The 21,374-nt window shown below is 39.1% G+C and overlaps 1 protein-coding gene across 12 annotated transcripts in view; it reads right to left on the bottom strand.

The window, feature by feature from the left end:
* Ehbp1 (EH domain binding protein 1) overlaps window positions 1-21,374 on the bottom strand; it is a 334,331-nt gene that overhangs the window by 35,753 nt on the left and 277,204 nt on the right. For 7 of the 12 annotated variants that reach the window (XM_037208953.1, XM_028876340.2, XM_028876338.2 and 4 more), the window contains 5 exons: window positions 15,749-15,856; window positions 12,042-12,166; window positions 9,699-9,837; window positions 9,437-9,543; window positions 6,580-6,703 (listed from right to left, as the gene is read on the bottom strand). In XM_037208953.1, coding sequence (XP_037064848.1) covers window positions 6,580-6,703; window positions 9,437-9,543; window positions 9,699-9,837; window positions 12,042-12,166; window positions 15,749-15,856 — 603 coding nt within the window. The remainder of the gene's footprint in view (window positions 1-6,579; window positions 6,704-9,436; window positions 9,544-9,698; window positions 9,838-12,041; window positions 12,167-15,748; window positions 15,857-21,374) is intronic. The other 5 variants (XM_028876347.2, XM_028876348.2, XM_028876349.2 and 2 more) reach the window with 2 other exon arrangements.

Here is a 21,374-nt window from a genome sequence, read left to right as displayed (position 1 = left end):
ATAAAGAGGTATGTGTAACATAAAAATTTATTATGATTGACCCTCAGAACATTTTAATGCTTTGCATTTTGAATTTTATACTTGGTATCTTGAGGTCATGGCATCACAAATCCAGGTACTTTATTCATAGAGTATTTATCACAGTGAAAGAAGGTGCATTATTATAATGACAAGATAATTCTGTCCCTGTCATCATTTAATGCTGGTCATTTTGAAGGGAAAAAAAAATCAATGAGAGTATGATTACAGTATTCTATACTTTGATCACACAAATGACTTTTTAAAAAATGCCTTCTGCTCATGTGTTTTCTCTTACTCATTTACAAGGCAGTTCTTTCATGATCATATACAGCATTTCAAGCATATATACACAAGACCCTCTGGAAGTGTAGGAATTCTGATTATTCTGATTCTAATATTGAATGAATTGGTTTTCATGAAACTCAAAAAATAATTTTCAATAAGCTTTTCCAATGTAGTGAGAAACTATACATTTGAAAAACAACATTATATTTTCATAATTGAAAAAGATTATATTTTTAAGGTGAAAACTAAGGTGTTATAACAGGAAATATAGAATTATTAGCTACTACTATAAGAACAATTGCCTAGATTTAGCTGTTAGTCACTCAGTTTCATTAGAACCTTTGCTCACATTTGTATTTATTGAGTGTGTGTAGCATGGCCCATGTGTGGAGGGCAGAGGGCAATCTTGGGGTGCTGGCTGTCTCCTTCAACCACGCTGATTCCAGGGACTGAACTTGGGCTGTCAGGTTTGCTGGCCAGTGCCTTTGCCCACTGAGCCATTTCCTTGGCTCCTGGTTACTTAGGCTTTAATTGGTTTTATTTTAAAAATACCTTAGAAAATCATCTTCAGGTTTTCATAATAGCTGCTTAAAGAGTGCAACTATCCTCTGAAGTCTTTACTGTTCAAAGACAACGTTAAGACTAACAGAAAGATGTACACTTCTTTTAGGGTGCTTTACTCCTTTGCAGTGGGCTTTATGAGCACTGTGACGGCGGGACAGAGAAGGAGTGTGACGAGGAACACAAGTCGTCACATCCCGAGGGAGACAAAAGGGTCAGTAAACTGCTTTTCATTTTAGTTTGCTTGTACACCCCCCACCCCCCACCCCCGCTTCTTTCTCTGAGGCAAGGTAGCTTGGGCTGGCTTAGAACTTAGGATCTGCTTGCTTCATCTCCTGAATGCTGGGATTCTAGGTGTGGGCCACCACACTCGGCTGAAGTATCTTTCTTGTATAAGCTACACGGACACTGATCTGTCTTCTGAATTGCCTTGCAAGTCATGAAACAGCATAAAGAGGAGCCACTGAATTGTGAACAAAGCCCTGGAGAAAGCAGAGGTGCCCTCTCTGAGGAAAAGCGGGGAAAGAACAGGCCAGGTGGCTTCTGGGAGTCGGCTGTCCTAGGCATCACACTGGTTTTCATTCCTGCTCCTCACTCTCTCTCTCAGCCTCCGTTTCCTACCTGAACAACGTGATTCTCAAAATTCCCAGTAAGCGACAGAACTCTGGTATGGGGACACTGACGGACAACCAATAGCATGAGGACTACTGCCATCTCTGCCAGGTTAGGCAGAAGCTAAAGCGTGATTCTGGCCTTTTGAAGACACCAGTTATCAACAGTAACACATACAATTTACTCTGTCTCCATGTGCCCAGTCTTCCCCCTCTTTTGTATTATCTTGTTTTGAGTCAGGGTTTTGCTATGTGGCCCAAACATACAACCTGTGATCTTAACTTAGGCTCCAAGTGCTAGGATTACAGGTAGGAGCCACCACACACAGTGCCCATTTCTTTCCTTAAAACAACTTAATATCTCAAAGGATGAGATAAAAGAGAAACTTGGAAGGCCATGCAGAAAAAGTATTTTTTAAATTCATATTTTTTCTCTGAGTATATTTAAATGGCCAGTTGAGTGTTTGCAGCCAATGGTCTAGGAAAAGACATGGAATCAGTTCCGTTTGGACTAGGATTGAAGGTTGTTACCATGATCCAGTTACTCATTGCTTAGGGCTATAAAGCTGAAAGTTCCTTCATAGGTTTAATTTTTATACTCAAAATATTATTACTTAAAAAATTCCCCACATTACTAGGTGAAAACTTACTATATTTAGAATAAGAAAATACGACTATCAAATAGAAACCAATCGGAAATGGAGACGAATTAACATTCAGCACAGTAACATGATCTGCAGCAGTCTCAGGATTCAGAACACGCCTATTATCAACTGCATCCAAGGTTACAACTTGCTGAGAGAGTCACTGGTGCAGCGCTCACACAGTGTCCGCTTGGATATATTTATTAATATTTCTAATTAAGCTCTGTGGAGAGGCCAGGGGAAGGTAAGGAGAGACTATGAATGAGTGACTCCAGACTACCACCAATTCTGGATTAACTGAGCAACCTGATAAGGAACTCCTGCATAAACCCTTGTGCTTGCCTTGTCTCAGCCACTGACAGCCTTCCCAGCTACTGCTTCTCCCCTGCGGCACCTTCTCACTGTGCTCCATGACCCACCAAGGGTCTCTCTCTCTCCTTGTTAGAGCAGCCTGTCAACTTGCCAGGAGAAGGTCCAGCAGTTTGGGCCTCCATCCAATTTCTTCCTCCCCCCCTCCCCCAGCCCCCTCAGACAGGAAGTCCTTAAAGATCAGAGCTACTCAAGCTCAAGGGATTTAGAACTAGGGTCCAGGATAACTATTAGTATTATTCAGTTATAAGAGAGTTTCATTTGGAAAATGTATTCTGATTTCTAAATTTCACAACTCGACCAAGTACAGAATTTCAGTATGATCCAGAAATCCTAATCCTGGGTGTATGTACAAAAGAATTTAAATGGCGTTTCAAATAGGTATCTACACATAAATGTTCACACTGGTCAAAAAGTAAAAATAAGAACTGTCAATCAAATGCTGGGTGTGGTGGTGCACGCCTTTAATCCTAGCACTTAGGAACCAGAGGCAGGCAGATCTCTGGATCTCTAGGTTCAAGGCCTGACTGGTTTACAAAGTGAGTTTCAGGACCAGCAGGGCTGTTACACAGAGAAACCCTGTCTGGAAAATGATTCCCAGAATCCACATGGCAGCTCACAGCTGTTTGTAACTCCAGTCCCAGAGGCTCCAATGCCCTCATCTAGTCTCTGTGAACACCAGACATGCATGCACATGGTATGCAAACATACAGTCGAAACTTCCACACATATAAATAGAACACTGTCCATCAATAGCTTGACAGATAAATGGAATGTGTACACATGTATACTAAAATACTATTCAACCAAAAAAAAAAAGAGATGGAGAACCAGAACATGGTGATAGCACAGACAATCACAAAGACAATATGTTAAACCAAAGAAGTCAAGCACAGAAGGATACATTGTTCAATTCCACTCACAGGAAACATCTAGAATAAAGTAATTCAAAAACAAAGTAGAAAAGAGTTCTCAGGGGTTTGTGAAGAAAGAAATGGAGTCATTGTAGTACAGGATTTCTACTTGAAGGACAACTTTTGTATACAGTGGCAACAATCACACAATACAGTGAACGTATTCAATACTACAGAACTGTACACTTTCAAATGACTAATTTTAGATCATGTGGACTTTTTAATCACTAAAAATGTTGACTACAGCCAGTATATACAGGGATATAGGAAAAAGTAGCAGAGGGGTATTTCACAGTAAAAGGACATGGTGGATGCTGAGTGTGAGGGCATACGTGATGACCCAGCACCTCCAAGGCTGAGGCAGGCAGGAACAGAATGAGTTCTAGGCTAGCTTGGGCTATGTAGTAAGACTCCATTAAGAAGAAAACAAAATGCCAGATGGTGGTAGTGCATGCCTTTAATCCCAGTACTTGGGAGGCAGAGTTTGAGGCCAGCCTGGTCTACAGATCAAGTTTCAGGACAGGCAGGACTACAGAGAGAAACCCTGTCTTGAAAAAAAAAAAAAAATCAAAAGGGCAGAGGGAGAAGAAATGATAGGGAAAGAGATGGGAATCAAGAGCTAGAAAACCTGAAAAAAAAATCTATTCACAAGCTGTAACTCTGTCTTTACTAATAAGGCTATCTTCTAAGTTTAGTTTATTAAGTATTTTGCACACATATGCTCGCGCACGCACGCGCGCACACACACACACACACACACGCTTGTTGTGTTGAGTATGTTCAGGTTAACGAGACAGCTCTGTGGCATCAGTTCTTTCCAGCTTTCCATGGGCTCTAGGCATCAGACACAGGCTGTCAGACTGGTCCAGCAAGCACTTTTACCCACCGAGCTACCTTGTTGGAGCCAAGGTCATCTCCAATGCATCTATGTGAGCCTGAGTTCCAACATGTGAAGAATACGCTGTGCTTATCTCCAAGGCTGAGATTCAGAAAGTACAGCAGCATCTTTAACACACCAGGGAAGAGGCACTGTTAAAGTGATGAAAGTTGGAATGTACTAGAACCCCGAGAGAAAAAAAAGAGTATTTTTTCTGCTCTCTAGCATACTATCCTGTTTCATATACTAACTAGTTTTTATCTTAATATGTTCTTTGTGCTGGAGGAGGCTTGTTATAGTCCGAGGTGATTTTTGGAGCTTATCAAGTTGGGTCAGTTTTCGTCTGAATCTGCAGCAGAGACCTAGCAGGATAAAATTCTGTCTTGTGAATAAGGGATATGATAATCCCCAAAGTGATTCTGGAATCACTCTGTAGTCTATAACCTTCAGCTAAAACTGATCTATAGCTGGAGGAGGCCATTTCCAAGCTCCACTGGTGACACAGGCTGGGAAGAAGAATGTCAGTTTCTTTTGATTAGAACCCTCAATAAATCATGTATGAAGGAGAGAAAACAGGAAAGGCTCCTTGTATCAGGTTCATATAGTAACATACACTTTACTTAGTTCAGTCAGCAAAGGCAATCTTTTTCTGTTTGTCAACACAACACAAAGCAGGAAGTCATCAGCTACCTTAAGATCATCAAGAAAATAATTCAAAATTATCAGAGAAGTTATACTATCACATATTTATGTTCTTATAGCTAGCATAGCAGATATGTTTAGAGTCCTTTAGAAACCAAAGAAAAATATAAAACAACATATTAAGTTATAGAGGTGTGCCTACTCCATACAACTGTACGTACAGAAGGCAAGCCACACACGGCACACACGTGGTTTGTTGGGGTACTGACAAACATGGTCTGCTTACTCTGGTGCAGGAAGGAGGGCCATGACAGGACTCTGGTGGTCTGAACTCTGCTCATGGTTTGTGCTTGGTGATCCACGTGACCCTGAGCACCTGCCACATCTGTCCCTCATCAGCATGAGAGGTGTCAGCAGTGACTTTCTCCAAAGGTTTTTTTGTTTTAAATTTTTAAATAGAAGAACTTATTCTCCCAAGTCTAAGAAGCCAATATTCAGGTAAAATAAGCCTGAGTTCACTCTCCTTGAAGAGAAGTGAGGGATCCTGAGTTCCATTACTGTCTTGGCAGGATCTGAGGAGCCTCGGAAGCAGCTTGGGAGTTCTGCAGAACACTGTGAAGCTCACTAGATCAGAACAGGCCCAGGATCCCTACTGGACTCATTTCTGATGTCACTAAAACACACATTTTCAAATATCCCATCTATAAAAGCTTATAAAAAATAAAAGTTTTATTAATGAATACATTGTAAGGAAGCAGACAGGAAGGCTCAGGAGAGCTTCCCAATGCTAATCCTGCTGTTCTTAACAACAATCACAAAACTCAACCAGTTAATTGGAATAGATTTTTAACTCTCATTTTTGGTAGGTTTTCATAACATAACTTACCTTGAATTTGGTGTGAAGGATTTGAACTTAATTTTCAACTGTTATCATTTTGTATGAGTAACATTTTAAAGAAACACACGTGTGCACATGCACAGAGTTCCTTTCCAACAGCTTATTGTGCTCTTAGATCTATACAAAATCTCCATTGGCAATCAGCACTAAATGCCACTCTGCCCTCTGCTTAGGAGCTAACTTGCTGTGCTCACCCATCTTTACAAACCTTGCTATATACTTTAATCCTTTCAAATGCAGCTATGACATAAAGTATTACAGACTTTTAAAAACCTGTTCTCTTGAAAAAAAAAAAAAAAAACACCACTGTGGAGCATCAGTAACCAGATAGTATTCTCAAATTTCAGTGATCTAGTCCACGGAGCCACCCCTATGCTCAGCACTCGGCTTCACGCAGTACATGGCTTTCGCTGGCCAAATCTTTTTTTCCCCCAATGAATCAGTAGAACAGTAAAGATCTACTTTTTTTTTTAAGCAGTGGCATATCAATGAGGCACAGATGTGTATTCCAACTCTGCATGGATGAGCACACTGTTCAATAGTGCTGGCTCACACGGTATCAGGGCGAGTTATCACTTCCCATGAAGGCACTCTTATCACCAGGGCCCAGAGAGGTGGCTGCAAATCGCAGCCTTTTTATTTTCAAGGCAGTTTTGCTGAACATTCAGGCTTCAAAGATTCACACTTCCAAAACTCTATAAGAGTTTGTGAACGCTCAATTTGCCAAAACTGTTTACAGTGTAATTGGGCACCGTACCTGTGTCCATGAGATAGCGGAGACGCTTCTCCACTAGCGCGGCACGGGTGTCAATTTGCTTTTGCTCATTCTCTAGTGCTGCCAATTCTCCTACAACATACTGACTGGTGTCTTTGAACCCTTTCTGTGAACGAGAACAAACAGGAAGGGGGAAAAATCACTTGTAAGTTGCATTTTTCCTTTCTACAAACACTTAGTAAAGCACTTACCTAGAGAAGTGAACACATACTTAGAATCAACCTTAGTACCAAATCCCACTCTTGCCTGTGATTTAGGGATCTTTCATATGCATCAAGTATAACAAACAGTTGCAAAGACTGAACATTTCAGCTATTGAGTGTTACATTTATAAATTTACCTCCAGATTTGCCAGATATAAAAAGTTAACAATGAGTGAGATGGCCTTTTCCTTAGGATTAAGTCAGTGATTTAGGTATGAACAAGATGGGGAATTTTCCCTTTAATGACTATTAGAACAGATCTTTCATTCAAAAGTATGATATATAGAAGCAGGGTTTTACTATGAAGTTGATCCTTAAATTATCTAGAGAGTATCAGATTTCTTCTGTAGAAACAAACAAAAAAATCAAAAAGATACTTTTTTTGCTTATGTGGAAATTATATCATTTAAAATATTAAAAAAGTAAAAAAAAAAAAAAGGAAGATGACAAGTATGGTGATATATGCCTGTAATTCCAGGACGCAGGAGGCAGAAAGGCAGGTAAATGGCTTAGGTGTCCAAGGCTAGCCTTATCTGTGTAAGTTCTAGCCTAGCCAGGGCTATCCAGTGAGGCCCTGTCTGAAAAATCAGAAACCAAAGGAAACCAAGTTTGTAATATCTCCATAGTTTCTTCCAGATAGATCCTGTACATCACTGAGTTGAAATGTTACTAATCTTTAGGGCTATAAATTTTAACCAGGCAAATGGTCTCAAACCTTGCTACTTAGAATATAATTCAACTAGTTTACTGTTTAATTTTCTCTTTAATCAAATTTGTATTTCTATGTGAAATTTTACTTTCATAGTAATCCATAATTTAAAAATGATCTTATAAGTTTTATTTGAAGTAGAAGTTCTATTATGGAGTACCAGTATAACTTTTAAGTTTTAATTTTCATATATATATATATACATGTTTGTGTATATGGTATTGTTACAGCTAATAAATAAAAAGCTCTCCTTGCAACTCTTGTACCCTTTGACATTTCTAGCTATTAACTGATGGCTTAGTGGCTACTCATCACTACCACTATCATCAATATGCAAAGCATTATCCATTCAGAGACAGAAGCGGTACAGTCTCCTGTCAAATGCTTCCCAGCCCAAGAAGTACACTGACTGCTAGGAAAGCTGGGACACACTGTTTTAGGCACTTCTTAAACAAGGAGCACAATCAAGACTTACAATTATTATCAATTCTCACAGTCAATAAATATGTTCAATTCTACTAATAACTTACTTTCTGCACTAGTTAAAACCTGCATTCATTTGTGAAGTCAATTTATAACTTTTACTTGTTAAATTGATTATGGCAGCTGATAAATTTAAAGTTAAAATGTTTTAGAAAATCATAAATAATCTGATAGTCTTGCAGTCACTGATACAATGTCACTATATTGTTTAAAGATTCACACAAAATGGATAGTCTTCTATTTCAATGTGTGCTACTGGTAAGTATAAAATTAAGAATAACCTGGGGGACACTTCTCCTACTAGCCAGCACAGCATTTCTAAAGGGGCCTTTTCTGTCTCCAGTCCCATCCAAAGGGATAAAACAAACATTGTAGTTTGCAGACAATACAAACAGAAAAGCAGAAATTGTAGCAAACACTAGACTTCACTGCGCAGGACAAACTCATGTCGGATCTGTTGGTCCTGCAGTGCTTGGCAGACTCCTCTAATGTGAGCACACACTTGGGCACACTCCTTTAATGTGAGCACACACCACACAGCACACACCACACAGCTCACTAAGCCACGCCTGCGTTCTCAAGATGCACTAGGGATATTGTTTTTGTACTTTTCTGGGTCTCCTAAAGGTGAAAAGCATAAAATGAGGCACCTTTAGAGTCCTAAAATGCTGCTGATAACTTTGAGTTACACTTAAATGATTTTAAAATTCCCAAAAACATGATTTTTAACAGAGAAAATATTCAAACTGTAGATAATACAAAAGTAACACCATTAAAGAGAGCTGTGCTTCTTCCTAGACAAAAATTCAAGTTAAAACTTGTTCTCCTTGCTTCTGTCCCGCAGCTGTCCATCAAAAGCAGCTTTCTCCCTGCGGTCTATCAAATATTTCCCTCACAAATCAATTTTACACATGATCAGCCCATACCCCTACTGAGCTGAACCTCCCCGTTAATTAAGTGAAGAAATTACCATATATATTATATTAATGCAAACATCATTCAGCTAGTAATTCACGGCTGATCTGGATAATGGAAAGGTTGAACACCCATTAACCCAAGCCAACAAAATGGGTTGGCTGAGAAATTCTAGCGGGTCTCATGTGACTTCTCCCTCTGACTGCAGCCCTGCGGTATCTGCTATTGTAATAATTAAAATCCTCCCGGTAGATCAATACTGGAATCTCTTTATGGGAAGTGCCCTGATGGAAATGTCTCAAGGAAGCTGGGGCTGTGGAACTCTGAAAAATTCATTTTTTTTTTATCTGACAATTATCACCACACTGCAGACTAATTCAGCAGCGCACCCCTCTCACACTGCTTTGAATGCACTGGAGATTGACATCTTAAAAAAACCTAACATCTCATTTTAACAAATAAAGGCACTATTTCCACATACAGTTTGGAATTATCAGCAATCATGAAACCACACAAAAAATTAATATACATTAAGTACTTCATCTTCTGATGGCTTCCTCTGAGTTTCAGTTATCGCTGTCTTCTCCGCATTTCCTCTCTTTGTATCTTCCTGGATTGATCTCTGTCTTTTCATCTCTTAAAAAAAGGGGAGAGGCATGTAAAATTATTATAAAGCTTGATATTTATATATTGAAATGTGGCTTTACATTATCAGCGTTTCTCTATTTAATACATACACACCTACAGTTGAACACTGTTACACCACGAGACAGTTCTGAAAGCATTCCTACCTGGTCTACTCTCAACATACTGGCTGAAAGACTGGAGTTGAGTTTTCCTGACTGTAGAATCCTTGTTGAACACAACAGGATTTCTGAAACGTTCTGGTGCTTTTTGTAACCTCTCAGTCCGAAGATCTTCCCCGCCATTCTAAAAGCAAAAGAACAGACAGCACAACAGTTCAGAATATGGAATTACATGCCAGGGAGGGAGGTAATCTTTACCAATTTAAGAGAATGCCGACTTTTCTGAGCTATCTGGCAGCATTTTAAAGTCCTATGAACAGCTCAGCAGCAGGTTCTTTGGCCGGTCGGCAAAAACTTGGGAGCACACGGTTTAAACGTGATGACTCTGATGGATCAGATACTACGGGCCCTTGTGTCTTCCGCTGATGATAAGCATCATTAGAAGCCATGTTACCTCCTCTGCCCCGTCTGTTTGTAGTCCTACGGACTTGTAGGACAAGAAGAAATAGTCTCCAATTTTATGCCCATTCAGATAAACCATTAATGCTGGGTGAGGGCTAAAAGGCAGGATTATAACACTACCCCACTGAACTGAATTTCATCAGCTATAACTTTCCAAAGCCCGATTTGTAAGTAAGCCCTTTACAGCCAAGGAAACTACAATTATCTTTTCTGGAGCTTCCTATGTTAATACTGGTAACAAATTCAAATGGTTCTATCAACAAGAAATATCCCAGAAGACTGAGCCACCGCAGTGTGTGGAAGCTGCAGATACCGAGGTGCTGTGTACCAAACAAATATTTCATTTTATACCTAATCTTTTATTATTTTTATTAAGTGTTTTGAAAGTAAATAGGGAAAGGCTAAGATGCATGACTAATAGCTGAGCCTGCTGAATGCTGAAACTGGTTATCAAAAGCTACCAAGACTTTGCCCTTCCTCTGCATTGAGACAATCAGTAATGAGGGAGCCCTCCAATGGCCTATTCTCTAGCCTCAAGGAGGCCTGGGATACAGAATCCTCCAGGGAAGGTAACAGTTTATCCTTTTCCACAAACACAGAATGCCTCATTTATAAATGTGTAAACTGCATTTTATTAAAAAAATAAAAACCCAAATCAATGCTGAAAGCTGCAAGGGAGCAGATGGACGCTGTGCAGTCTTTCTAAACACCATTTTCAAAACCTCAACTACAGAGTCACACAAATGCAATCTGTTTAAAGACTATGTTTTGTTGGAATAACTTTTAGAAATTACTACAAAAGAGCTGATTGGAAAACAAAACCAGTTTCATATATGTAGAGGACTAACTTATAAAAATAAAACAATTGTGTAATTTTAAAAAAGTTGTCTGTTGCATTTATCATTATGATCAATCTTGTAATATCTTAACTAGGTAATTAAGTTACAAATACTTTTGGCTTTAATTTCTTAAAGTATGATTTTTTTTTTTACTGTTATTTTAATGATTATCCAATAGTCTAAAACTCAAGTCTTTACTAAGATAAACAAACATGGCTAATATTTTTAGGGCTGGCAACATGCTAAAATATCAGTATGATTAGCCAGTAAATCCCATCTTAAGAAAGCTTTTTATGACTAGGAACTTCTGCCACTTTACAAATGTATTCCTCTAAACCCACTAATTCAGTTAGCCTTTTCAATCCATTGTATTATTCTTAGGCAAGCTTCATTCTGCATTAAATCCAGAGCAGAAAGCTAAATTGAAGGGGAAAAAAAAAGACACCAGACCCAATCCAGGCTTCCTTTTATTCAGAGATAGAGACGAAAAGTCTTCTGCCTCCACCACACACTTTCATCACCAATTTCAGACACGACCTTACAGGGAGCAATGAGAGCCATTGTTTTGGGGCTTCAAAGCAGCTCTGTCAGGGGGAGGAAATCCTTTCAGTCAGCAGGGCAATCCCCACAGTCCGCAGGTGGGTGAAAAGTTACACAGGACTGCTGTCCCCAAAGCTGGAGAAATGCTAATGATAGAATGTGGGGAAAGGAGGTGGGAAGCTTGGGTGGGGACACTATAGAGAGCCTGTAATAACAATAATGACATACACACAACGCCACTTTGTCTAAAATGCTACAGTAGATAAGAGTCATAATGGCACAAATCTCATACAAACAACTGCTTTAAATTCAACCCCATTACCGTCTTCAGGTATGACGGATTCTTAGAAATAACACTAATTGCTCATTTGCATGGGTAAAAGGTTTAGACAGAAAACCATGCTAGAATTCTCTCGGCAATATTCCTCTTAGCAAATCAGAGTTCAAGGACAGTTTCTGTACACCTCAAATTGCTTGAGACAGAATAAACAGCAGTCTCTCTGGAGTGAAGCTACTAAGTAAGCACCTCTTAAGTTGGAAGATTTACCTTTACTCCTTGCTCCGAGGTATCAGTTACAGCTTTCTGAGCAGCACTGGAGAGCGAGTTTGCCACCTGTGGCTGGGCTTCTAAGAGCTTCTTCAGCTTCAAGTCCACCAACTTACTGTTTTGTTCTGTTAGACATGCAAATACCATGAATGATAAATAAGAGGACTGAGATGCACAGGCTACCAATCTTAAGTGGCATCACAAGATATTATTAAATTTAAAGACATTAGGGCTAAGACAACACATCAGACTAGACACATGGAGAGCTCTTTTGCTATATATTTAGGGTTAATCCCTTCAAAATATGGTCAACATGCCTAAAGATAATGAAGATATGGCTTCATTACCTGAAAAACAGAAATACATCACACACACACACACACACACACACACACACAACTATATACATTATGCACTATAAAACAACAAACTAGATATTAAAGAGATGCTTTCTTTATTTTTTTGAGATTGGCTCTTCCCCTATATTCCTGGCTAGCTTGGAACTCACTATATAGAAAAGGCTGGGCCTGAACTTGCAGTGATCCTCCTGCCTCTGCCTCCTAAGTGCTGGGATTATAGGTGCCTGCCACTAACAAACCCTGACACTTGAATTTAAATTCTACCATTTCAATTATTTTAGTATGTTAATTTACACATGCAATATTATCTTGAAACATGTTATTAACATGATCTCGGTAACATATACACTGTCAGAAGCCAGTGTTTAAGTATATATATATATATCCAGCATCAAAATAGTGTATGTTTGCAAATACTTTCTACTTAAACAACAGAAATACAATAAAGATTATCATGATTTCAGAATGTATTAAATATAGATTGAAAAGGAAAGCAACCAAACTATGGCTATAACTTTTCAAAGGAACAATTTCAAATTATTTTACCAAGTACATTAATCTCTAATAATAAATTGGTTCAGGAATGAGTTGAAACAAATATTTCTACTTAAAATTCACACAAAGTGTTTTTTTTTTTTTTTTTAATAAAATGGTTCTGTAAAAGACATGCCAACTTTTGGAGAATGGTATTTTTCACAAAGATTAATAACTTTTCTAATTATAATATTCTTAATAAATGTCATTATCATTACTTTCATGCAAATTTTTCAGTTTATACTGCCAAGCTCCTTTTTTAAACAATATCTGATGAACTATGGTCAAACCAAGATAAAGATTGAACAATTTATTATTAAAACATTATGACTTTTATATACATATTAAAAAAGGAATTTTGGAGAAAATGAAGCAGGATAAAAATCACACTATTTTCTGTGTGCTTCCAGATTCCAGTTTGTATTCCTATTTTTTGTTACCATAAGCACAGCTATGGATTGCGAAGTGTGTGTCTGCACATGCCTACACTTATGGCATGCTAAAGAACTGTATTGGTTGTGGAGAAAGTTGGGTCACACTGTAATCCTAGCAGCTGGGAGGCTGAAACAGGCAGATTACCAGTGCCAGGGTAGACTAGGCTAATATAGGGAGGTCCAGACCAGCCTGAGCTACAGTGAGAGTCTGTCTCAAATAAAACAAAACCAAAAATCCCCAAATAACACCAAATAGGAGATGGAGACATGCTTTCCTTTTCAGCAGTGAATTTTCTTAATTTTTAGTTTTTATTATTTACTTATTTATGTGTGTGTGTGTGGGTGGGGGATCTGCTTGTGTATATGTGCATATGTACTCATGTGCCAGACACTGACACTGGATGTCTTCCTCAGGAGCACCTGATATTTTTGAGACAGGGTCTCTCACTCAGTGAACTGGTACTCACCCTGAGGGCTAGCCTGGCTGGCCGGCAAGCTCCAGGGACCCATCTGCGGTTACATAGCGGGGCCTCCACATCTGGCTTTTTACCTGGTTGTTGGAGATCTGTACTTAAGAGACCCATGCTTGCATCACAAGCCCTTTCTTAAATAAACCATCTCCCCATCTCTGAGAGAAATTTTCCTAAGTGTAAGAGTCAAACTTGCCAGGAATAAAATTAACCAGATTTTTAAAATATCCCACAAAAGTTATAATAGCTAATTTCTCCATATTACCTAAGAAATGGCTAATTTCCCCTATCTTTCTAATCTACTTTAGAAGGACATACACATTGCTTATTTTACTAATTTTATAATTCCATAGTTAGAAGTTAATCTTCAAGTCCTCAACAGTAACTGGTTATTGAGCATTCTTTTCCTTCTCTCCCCTCTCTCTCTTCTCCCACTCAGTTTCTAAGAAAGAATTTTGTGATAATTATAAATGGAGGACAGGCAGACAGCAACAAAAATATTTTCTTAAAGAAAAACTGAAGATAAGTTCTACTGCTTTTAAGAAAGAAGCTGGAGAGATGGCTTAGCAGTTAAGAGCATTCATTGGCTGCTTGTACAGAAAACCCAGGTTCGATTCCAAGCACCCACATGAAGGCACTGGACGTAATTCCAGTTCCAGGGGATCCGATGCCTCCTTCTGGCCTCCAAAGTACTAGGCACATAATATGGTACACAGACATACTTGTAAGAAAAGCACCCATACACATAAGAAAATCAAAATACAAAAGGTTTATTAAAAAAGAACTAAAAGGTAGTTTTAATTTTGAGCTAAACATTTAAAATGGTTTCCTCAAATACTAGAATTTTCTTTCACTATTTCAAGCACACTGGCTGCTATACAGAAATGGTATATCTTAGTCCTGAGTCATGAGGGAGGGACTGAGAAAGGCCCTGGGTTTTCTCAAGTGCTCCTTGTGGTTAAGAAGGCCTTGGATGGCTGTGTCCTGGAGAAGTAACAAAGCAGGCCAGTCACCCACTGACACCGTGCTGGACAGGACACTTAGGAGAGACTCTAAAGAGGATGCCAGAATCGTTACTGCTGCAAGAATTCAACTTGAGAAGTTTCTCTGCAGCCACTCGGCACCTGCAACTCTGGATTGCTACCTGCTGCGACTTCTGAAGGCCATGCATTCAGAGCACACACTAAGACAGCATCTTTACAGTTTAAAGGAGAGCGAAGACAAAGTGCAGTGTGACTCACTGACTTGATAGAAGATGGACGTTAATCTAATTGTCATCTATACAAGGAGTTTTCAAAGTGTCCTACTGTAATCAATTGTCCAGCCTATGTAAAACAGCCATAATGTTTCAAGTAAGCAAGAAACTTGCAAAATAAAACAATTAAGACTATCTATTTTGAGAGAAAAATCTCACAATAAAGCCCAGGTTGGCCTCAAACTTGCTATGTAGTCTAGGCTGGCCTGGAACGTGCTCACTCCCCTCCTGCTTTGGCCTATGTACAGCATACCCAGTACTGCCATGATTAGTTCTAAACTAAGTAGGCATGGTCTACGGCTTTAGATTTAGATCTGAACTAGTCCACAGTTACTCCACATGTGGTACACAACAGCACATCACAACACAGAAGCAGTGAGGAAGCCACTTACCGAAAGCCTACCAACTGAACCTTAGAGTGATGTTAGTAATAAAGGAACCTATGTCATCATTTACTGTATCAACAGTAAGCTATTTGAACATTCAACTGGAAACCAAATAATACACAAATTAATGGAAGGTGGATTTAACTAAATGATCAGTGAGGGCGTAAGATGTAAAGAGACTACAAAAATAAATTATTGATGAGATATAAAAATATAATGATCAAGCTTGCCATGCAATAGGACACAAAACATTTATAATTTGAAATTACCGGGAGTATCAAGGTCACTTTCTATATTAGTAAGTTCATCTCCACCTCCTACAACAAAGCCTTCAGGAATGTCCTCGTTAGTATCTATCTCAATATTATCATTTTCATCTGTAAGAACATGTAGCAATAGTGTTAGTATATCATTTATATCTTATACCTTTTTTCCTCAATTCTAAAGAAGAAAAACTAATATTTCAGTGACATGCTCAAACTCAAGTATGACAAAGATAAGCAAGTCAAGAACTCAGTTTAAGTCACTTTTCCACTGTTGGATAACAGTTATACTTTACACTCTTATGTCAAAGCTGAATTATCACACCAAAGCAAATGCAGAAGTTTTGACAATTTGCCACCCACTGTCTCTGAATCACTGAGCTCATTAAGTCCTTGTGTTTTACCGTATAATCTACTAATAATCTCTAATACAATATTATATGAAAATAAAATTGATTTTGTGAAAAAACACCCAAAACTCTGAGTTTCATTTTTTTTATCATTTATTAGATAATTTAAAAATGCATAAGCACATCTTTGATTTTTGGCTTTCCAATCAGCTACCAAGAATGCTAATAAGTTACCACTTAACAGACTTCCCATCCACTGTATGAGCCAGTTAGAAGAAGAAAACAACGAAGACCAAAAAGACTGGGAAGTGCCTCCTCCTGGCAGGCGGGGACATGGACACAGAACCGCTGCTGGGAGCAGCAGCTCAAGAATGACATATGTGGCTGTATCACCTAAGCACGGTCGCTGAGAGTTCTTTTCTCATCAACTACGCCCAGCACAGCTATTCCATTCGTTTTCCGAAGGTGAACACCTTCACTTCACGGGCCTCAAAATTTCTCCAAATAATTCTGTAGCTCAGCAAATGAATTAGCAAATACTTCCAAGTGTTAAAAAGGTAGTCAAACACTTTTCTGAAGTAATCTGTGCCAGAGACATTAACTATTAATGATTTCAGGAGAGCTAGTTATACGTGGCTGCTGTCAATCAGTCACTATTGATTATTGCTACCACAATTAATCTAGAATCAAAGCACAAAATTCAACATTCATTCTTTTACTCCAAAAAGAAAGAAAGAAAGAAAGAAACAAAACTACATTAGTGGTTCTCATCCTGGGAGGTCACATATCAGATGTCCTGCACAGCAGATATTTACATTACGATACATAACAGTGGCAAAATTACAGTTATGAAATAGAAATTAAAATAATTTAATGGTTGGGTCACCACAACATGAGGAATTATATTAAAGGGTTGCAGCATTAGGAATGTTGAGAACCACTGGTCTACAGTGTTCTGTTATGTAACTTGCAAAACACTATGCTAGATATTGAGGAGGTAAGTTTTTAATTTAATATTATAATCACATTGAAGTGATTATAATACCATGTAAGATCAGAGTTATGGGGTAAAAAAGAAGGCACAGAGCAACTCCAAAGATAAAAAGGTTACTCTTTGCCAGTGACACCAGGATTTCTTTCTTGGAGGTAGGAACTTTTAAGTTAGGCCAACTGAGGGGAAGGCATTACAGGTATGAAAGTTGAAGGCAGGCTCTGTTCTGTCCAGTTGCTCAGGCACACTAAAGGGAAAGAACAGAGGTAAGGCTTGAAGGGTACAACCGGAGTCAGCCCAGAGGCCGGAACGGGCAGCTGAAACGTTAGGTGGTGGAAATGGAGAGACGGTGGAGCTCAACCTGAGTATGTACTTTGCAGCCCACCTATCTGATTGTAACTGTGAAGTGTGTGTAGTTCATGAGCAGCGGCAGCAGCAGCAGCAGCCCCTGAGGCCCTCGCTGTGTTAGACAGCTTCAATGTGACAGACACCTGCAATACTGTTCTCGATTACACTTCCGTATCTTCATGGGAAAGAAACAGCATTGTAAGGACCCGGGGACAGAGGATGCTATCTGTGCAGACAACAGCATCACCTATGCCAAACTGTTGACCTAGCTGTTGTACTAGAGAACAGAAAAGCTGGAGGTGAGAAATCTAGGTTGGGACCTGTTCTGACCTGAAGAAGCAGTGTGGAGAGCCTAACTTAAAAAAGGTGTAAGATTTGAAACTGACTGGACACTGGGGTATGGGGAAGGAGTGAGAGGCGAGGCAAGCACTTTCATCGACCGCAAACAATGGTTTTGCTGTGGAAAGTGGGGAAGAGCAGAAATGTGAATGGATATCGGTATCTGTAAGTTGTCAAGTCCTGGGTCATGTTAAACAGGTGCCAAATGTGTTCTTTCCAGAAAAAAAAAAAAAAAATGAAACCTCCATTTATATTACCACTCACCAATAATCTAGATGGATTAATTTAGTATTGCTAGACTTAACATAAAATGATTACTGTTTGGGAAGACAAAAATAAAAACTGATCCATCAGCTCATCCTATGAATGAGATTTTACTTGCCAATCACTAACCAGTTTTGAAATGAACGTTAAATTCTTTTCAGCAGTTAATACAGCATCTTTCCTGACCTGTGGGAATACTTTAAATGCATTGTAACAGAACTCAAGTACATGTTTGTATGTGTGTGAGCACACATGCATTTATGTATTGAAAGACACTACATCTATATCCATGTATCTACACACACATCGATCAATATAGTCTTCACGGCTAACCATGGAAAATCTAGTAGGTGAGTAGAACCAAAAGTAGAGATCCTGTATATAAATGGAAGAGACAAGTATGGGCTGCATTCTGTGTTTACATGTGTAGGGAAATGAGATATCAACTACACAATAGAATGTGAAGATATGTGCTGGCTGACACTGCACGATCCTGTGAGCTAAATAAAGCTCTGACAGTGTGCACCACTATAGTACAGCAATACTGCCAATTTCACATTCTTTTTTAGTAGGTGAATGGAAACCAGGATACCTGGTGATAAAAGGATGGTCTACAATGCCAAGGAAAGAATCCTAGGCCATCACTAAAAATATGTTCGGAAAAATAAAAGATTCAGAAAGAAGTTTCTCACTTACCCCCTTAAAAAAATATTCTCAACTAAGGTCTCCATGAAATTTAGAACTTTCAGAATTCTACAGAGACCAAACAAAAGATAAGAAATGCAATACAAATATTATAGTCTAATAGAAGATGAAAATAAAAATCATTGAAAATCTTTAAGACTTTATTTTGTCCCAATGCATCTCATACTATCCCAAGTTATCATGAGGACTGGATTCCTATGAATCCATATGAACTTTGAATATGCTACGTAAGGGTCAGCAAACTCCAGACAGGGACAGAATTCATCCCACTGCTTTGGAGGGGCAGAGAAAGCTATGCCTACTCATTCAAATATAATTCAAAGCTGCTTTCAGACTACAAAGGCTGAGTCGAGCAGCTGTGGTAGAGATCAGGCGGTCTGTAAGAGTAAATCATTTACTCTGGCCCACATTAAGAAGTTTGCTGAATTCTGGCTTAAACAAGTGGCTGGAGATGCTAGACAGGCAGGTGCATATGTATGTATATATGTATGTATGTATGTATGTATGTATGTATGTATGTATGTGTGTATGTATACATGTATGTATGTTTGAATTTCAGGAAGACTTTCACTCTGCCTTTCCTAAAGGTCTCTCTACAACTCACAGCCTTGATCATTATAGTTTAGACATGTGATCGGTGCAGGGTGCTGAGGTTGGGGAAGACAGTCTCATGCCTGCTCCTTTATGGATACAGACCAAGACTCATCTGAGGACAGAGAATAGGCCTGCTCTACTTGCCTTAGGTCAACCTTAGCTTTCTGTTTTTTCATCTGCACTGGCATGTTTTTTGTGGTCATACTCACAAACTGCCAAGTTATAGGCTCATGGTGTCCATCCACGAACTGTTAAAAAAAGTGTTCATGCAGTCAACAGAAGAGAATAGAACCATAAAAACAAGAATGGAAATGGGATCAGTATGTTAAGTGAAAGAAGCCAGACAGGCACTGGCAAGTACGATTTCTCACCCACGGCATTTTCATACAGAATGGAGACTAGCAGATGGACCCAGTAGGGAAGACAGGATAAGGATCAGGTGTAAGGGAAAGTTCGGGTGTGTCACTGAATGGCATCAGCTTTAGCTCCTACTCTTTCTTTTACTTTCTTCACTGTATTTACTTTGCCTGTTAAATGATGTCAAATCCAGGTCTTTGCTTTCCCCACTGTAAGAAGAGCTCCAGTGTAGCTAGAGTTTTCCTGGTCCTGCCTGGCCCACGGTCAGGACAAATCTCTCTCACCCACCAGTCCATCAGCCGCTCAGACCCAACCAAGTAAATACACCGAGACTTATATTGCTTATAAACTGTATAACTGTGGTAGGCTTCTTGCTAACTTTATATCTTAAATCAAGCCATTTCTGTTAATCTATTAAGTTGCCACATGGCTCGTGGCTTACCGGTATCTTAACATCTGCTTCTCATCTTGGCAGCTGGCAGCGTCTCCTGACTCAGCCTTCCTGTTCCCAGGATTCTCTTCTCTCCTTGTCCCGCCTATATTTCCTGCCTGGCTACTGGCCAATCAGTATTTTATTATTAACCAATCAGAGCAACACATTTAAGATACTGAACATCCCACAGCACTCCAGTCAAGGGCTGTAATACTGAAAAGGTTTCTTGGTCTAGTCTAGTCTTGATATACACTTGCAACTGGGGTTGTATATATATATATTTTAATATTTCATCTGAGGAGAGGGTCTACAGCCTTGAACAAATTATTTTACTTATTTTGGATGTGTATGCCAGTAACAATGACTGAACCTAGGGCCTGATTCGTGGTAGGCAAATACTCTACCACTAAACTACATCTGAAGGCCTCAATTTGGCTTGTATCATAGAGAGCACCAACTGTGTAGCCAGCCAACACACACTCTGCCATTAACTACATTAACTACAACTTTATTCCTGGCCTCCTTGACATTGTCATCTTACAACAGTAAGCTTTTACTCTAAGGAATCAATTAAAAATCAAAGCAATAATTTTTTGTTTGCTTTGAAGAAACTTCCTACTGAACTGGAGAGAGCTTTCTTTGTTTCATCTTGCTAAGGTTTTTATTCAAGTCCTGATTTGCCTAATCTTCAGGGTAATAATAATATTCTAAGATGAACTAAGGACAAATACCTGAAATGTTTTATTATATAAATAGGTTATGACTCTTTGAAATAAAAAGTTCATAGCCCTCTTGAATATACTCCCAGCAAAAGTGCAGTTCCAAATTAAGGATGACCAAACTGAATACTGAGAGGAAAAATTAAAATTCTTTTTATTTATATGGTCCTTGTCTCAACATTAAGCTTAGAGTAATCTGCAAATACTGAAGATGACCCTCTCAGAGTAAGAGCAACAGAAATGACCTAAAGGAAACAGATATAGAGCACTGTAACAATTCTCACACATTGGGTTCTAAGAGTCTCATGTGGCCTAGGCCTGATGCTCTTAGCTTTACCTCCCAATGCTGGGGTTACAAGTCTACAGCAGCACGCCTGGCTGTGTGCAGGGAGGGGGTGACTGTACCACAGCCCACATGTGGAGGTCATAGGACAAAGTATAGGAGCGGAGTCCTTCTTAAGCTGCCTATGCTGCAAGGATTAAACAGGGTGGTGGGCATGGTGGTGGGAAGTGCTTTCACCAGCGGAGCCAT

This window comes from Peromyscus leucopus, chromosome 10 (assembly GCF_004664715.2).
Source record: "Peromyscus leucopus breed LL Stock chromosome 10, UCI_PerLeu_2.1, whole genome shotgun sequence".
Taxonomy (NCBI): Eukaryota; Metazoa; Chordata; class Mammalia; order Rodentia; family Cricetidae; genus Peromyscus; species Peromyscus leucopus.
This window is presented reverse-complemented; position numbering and strand designations above follow the sequence as displayed.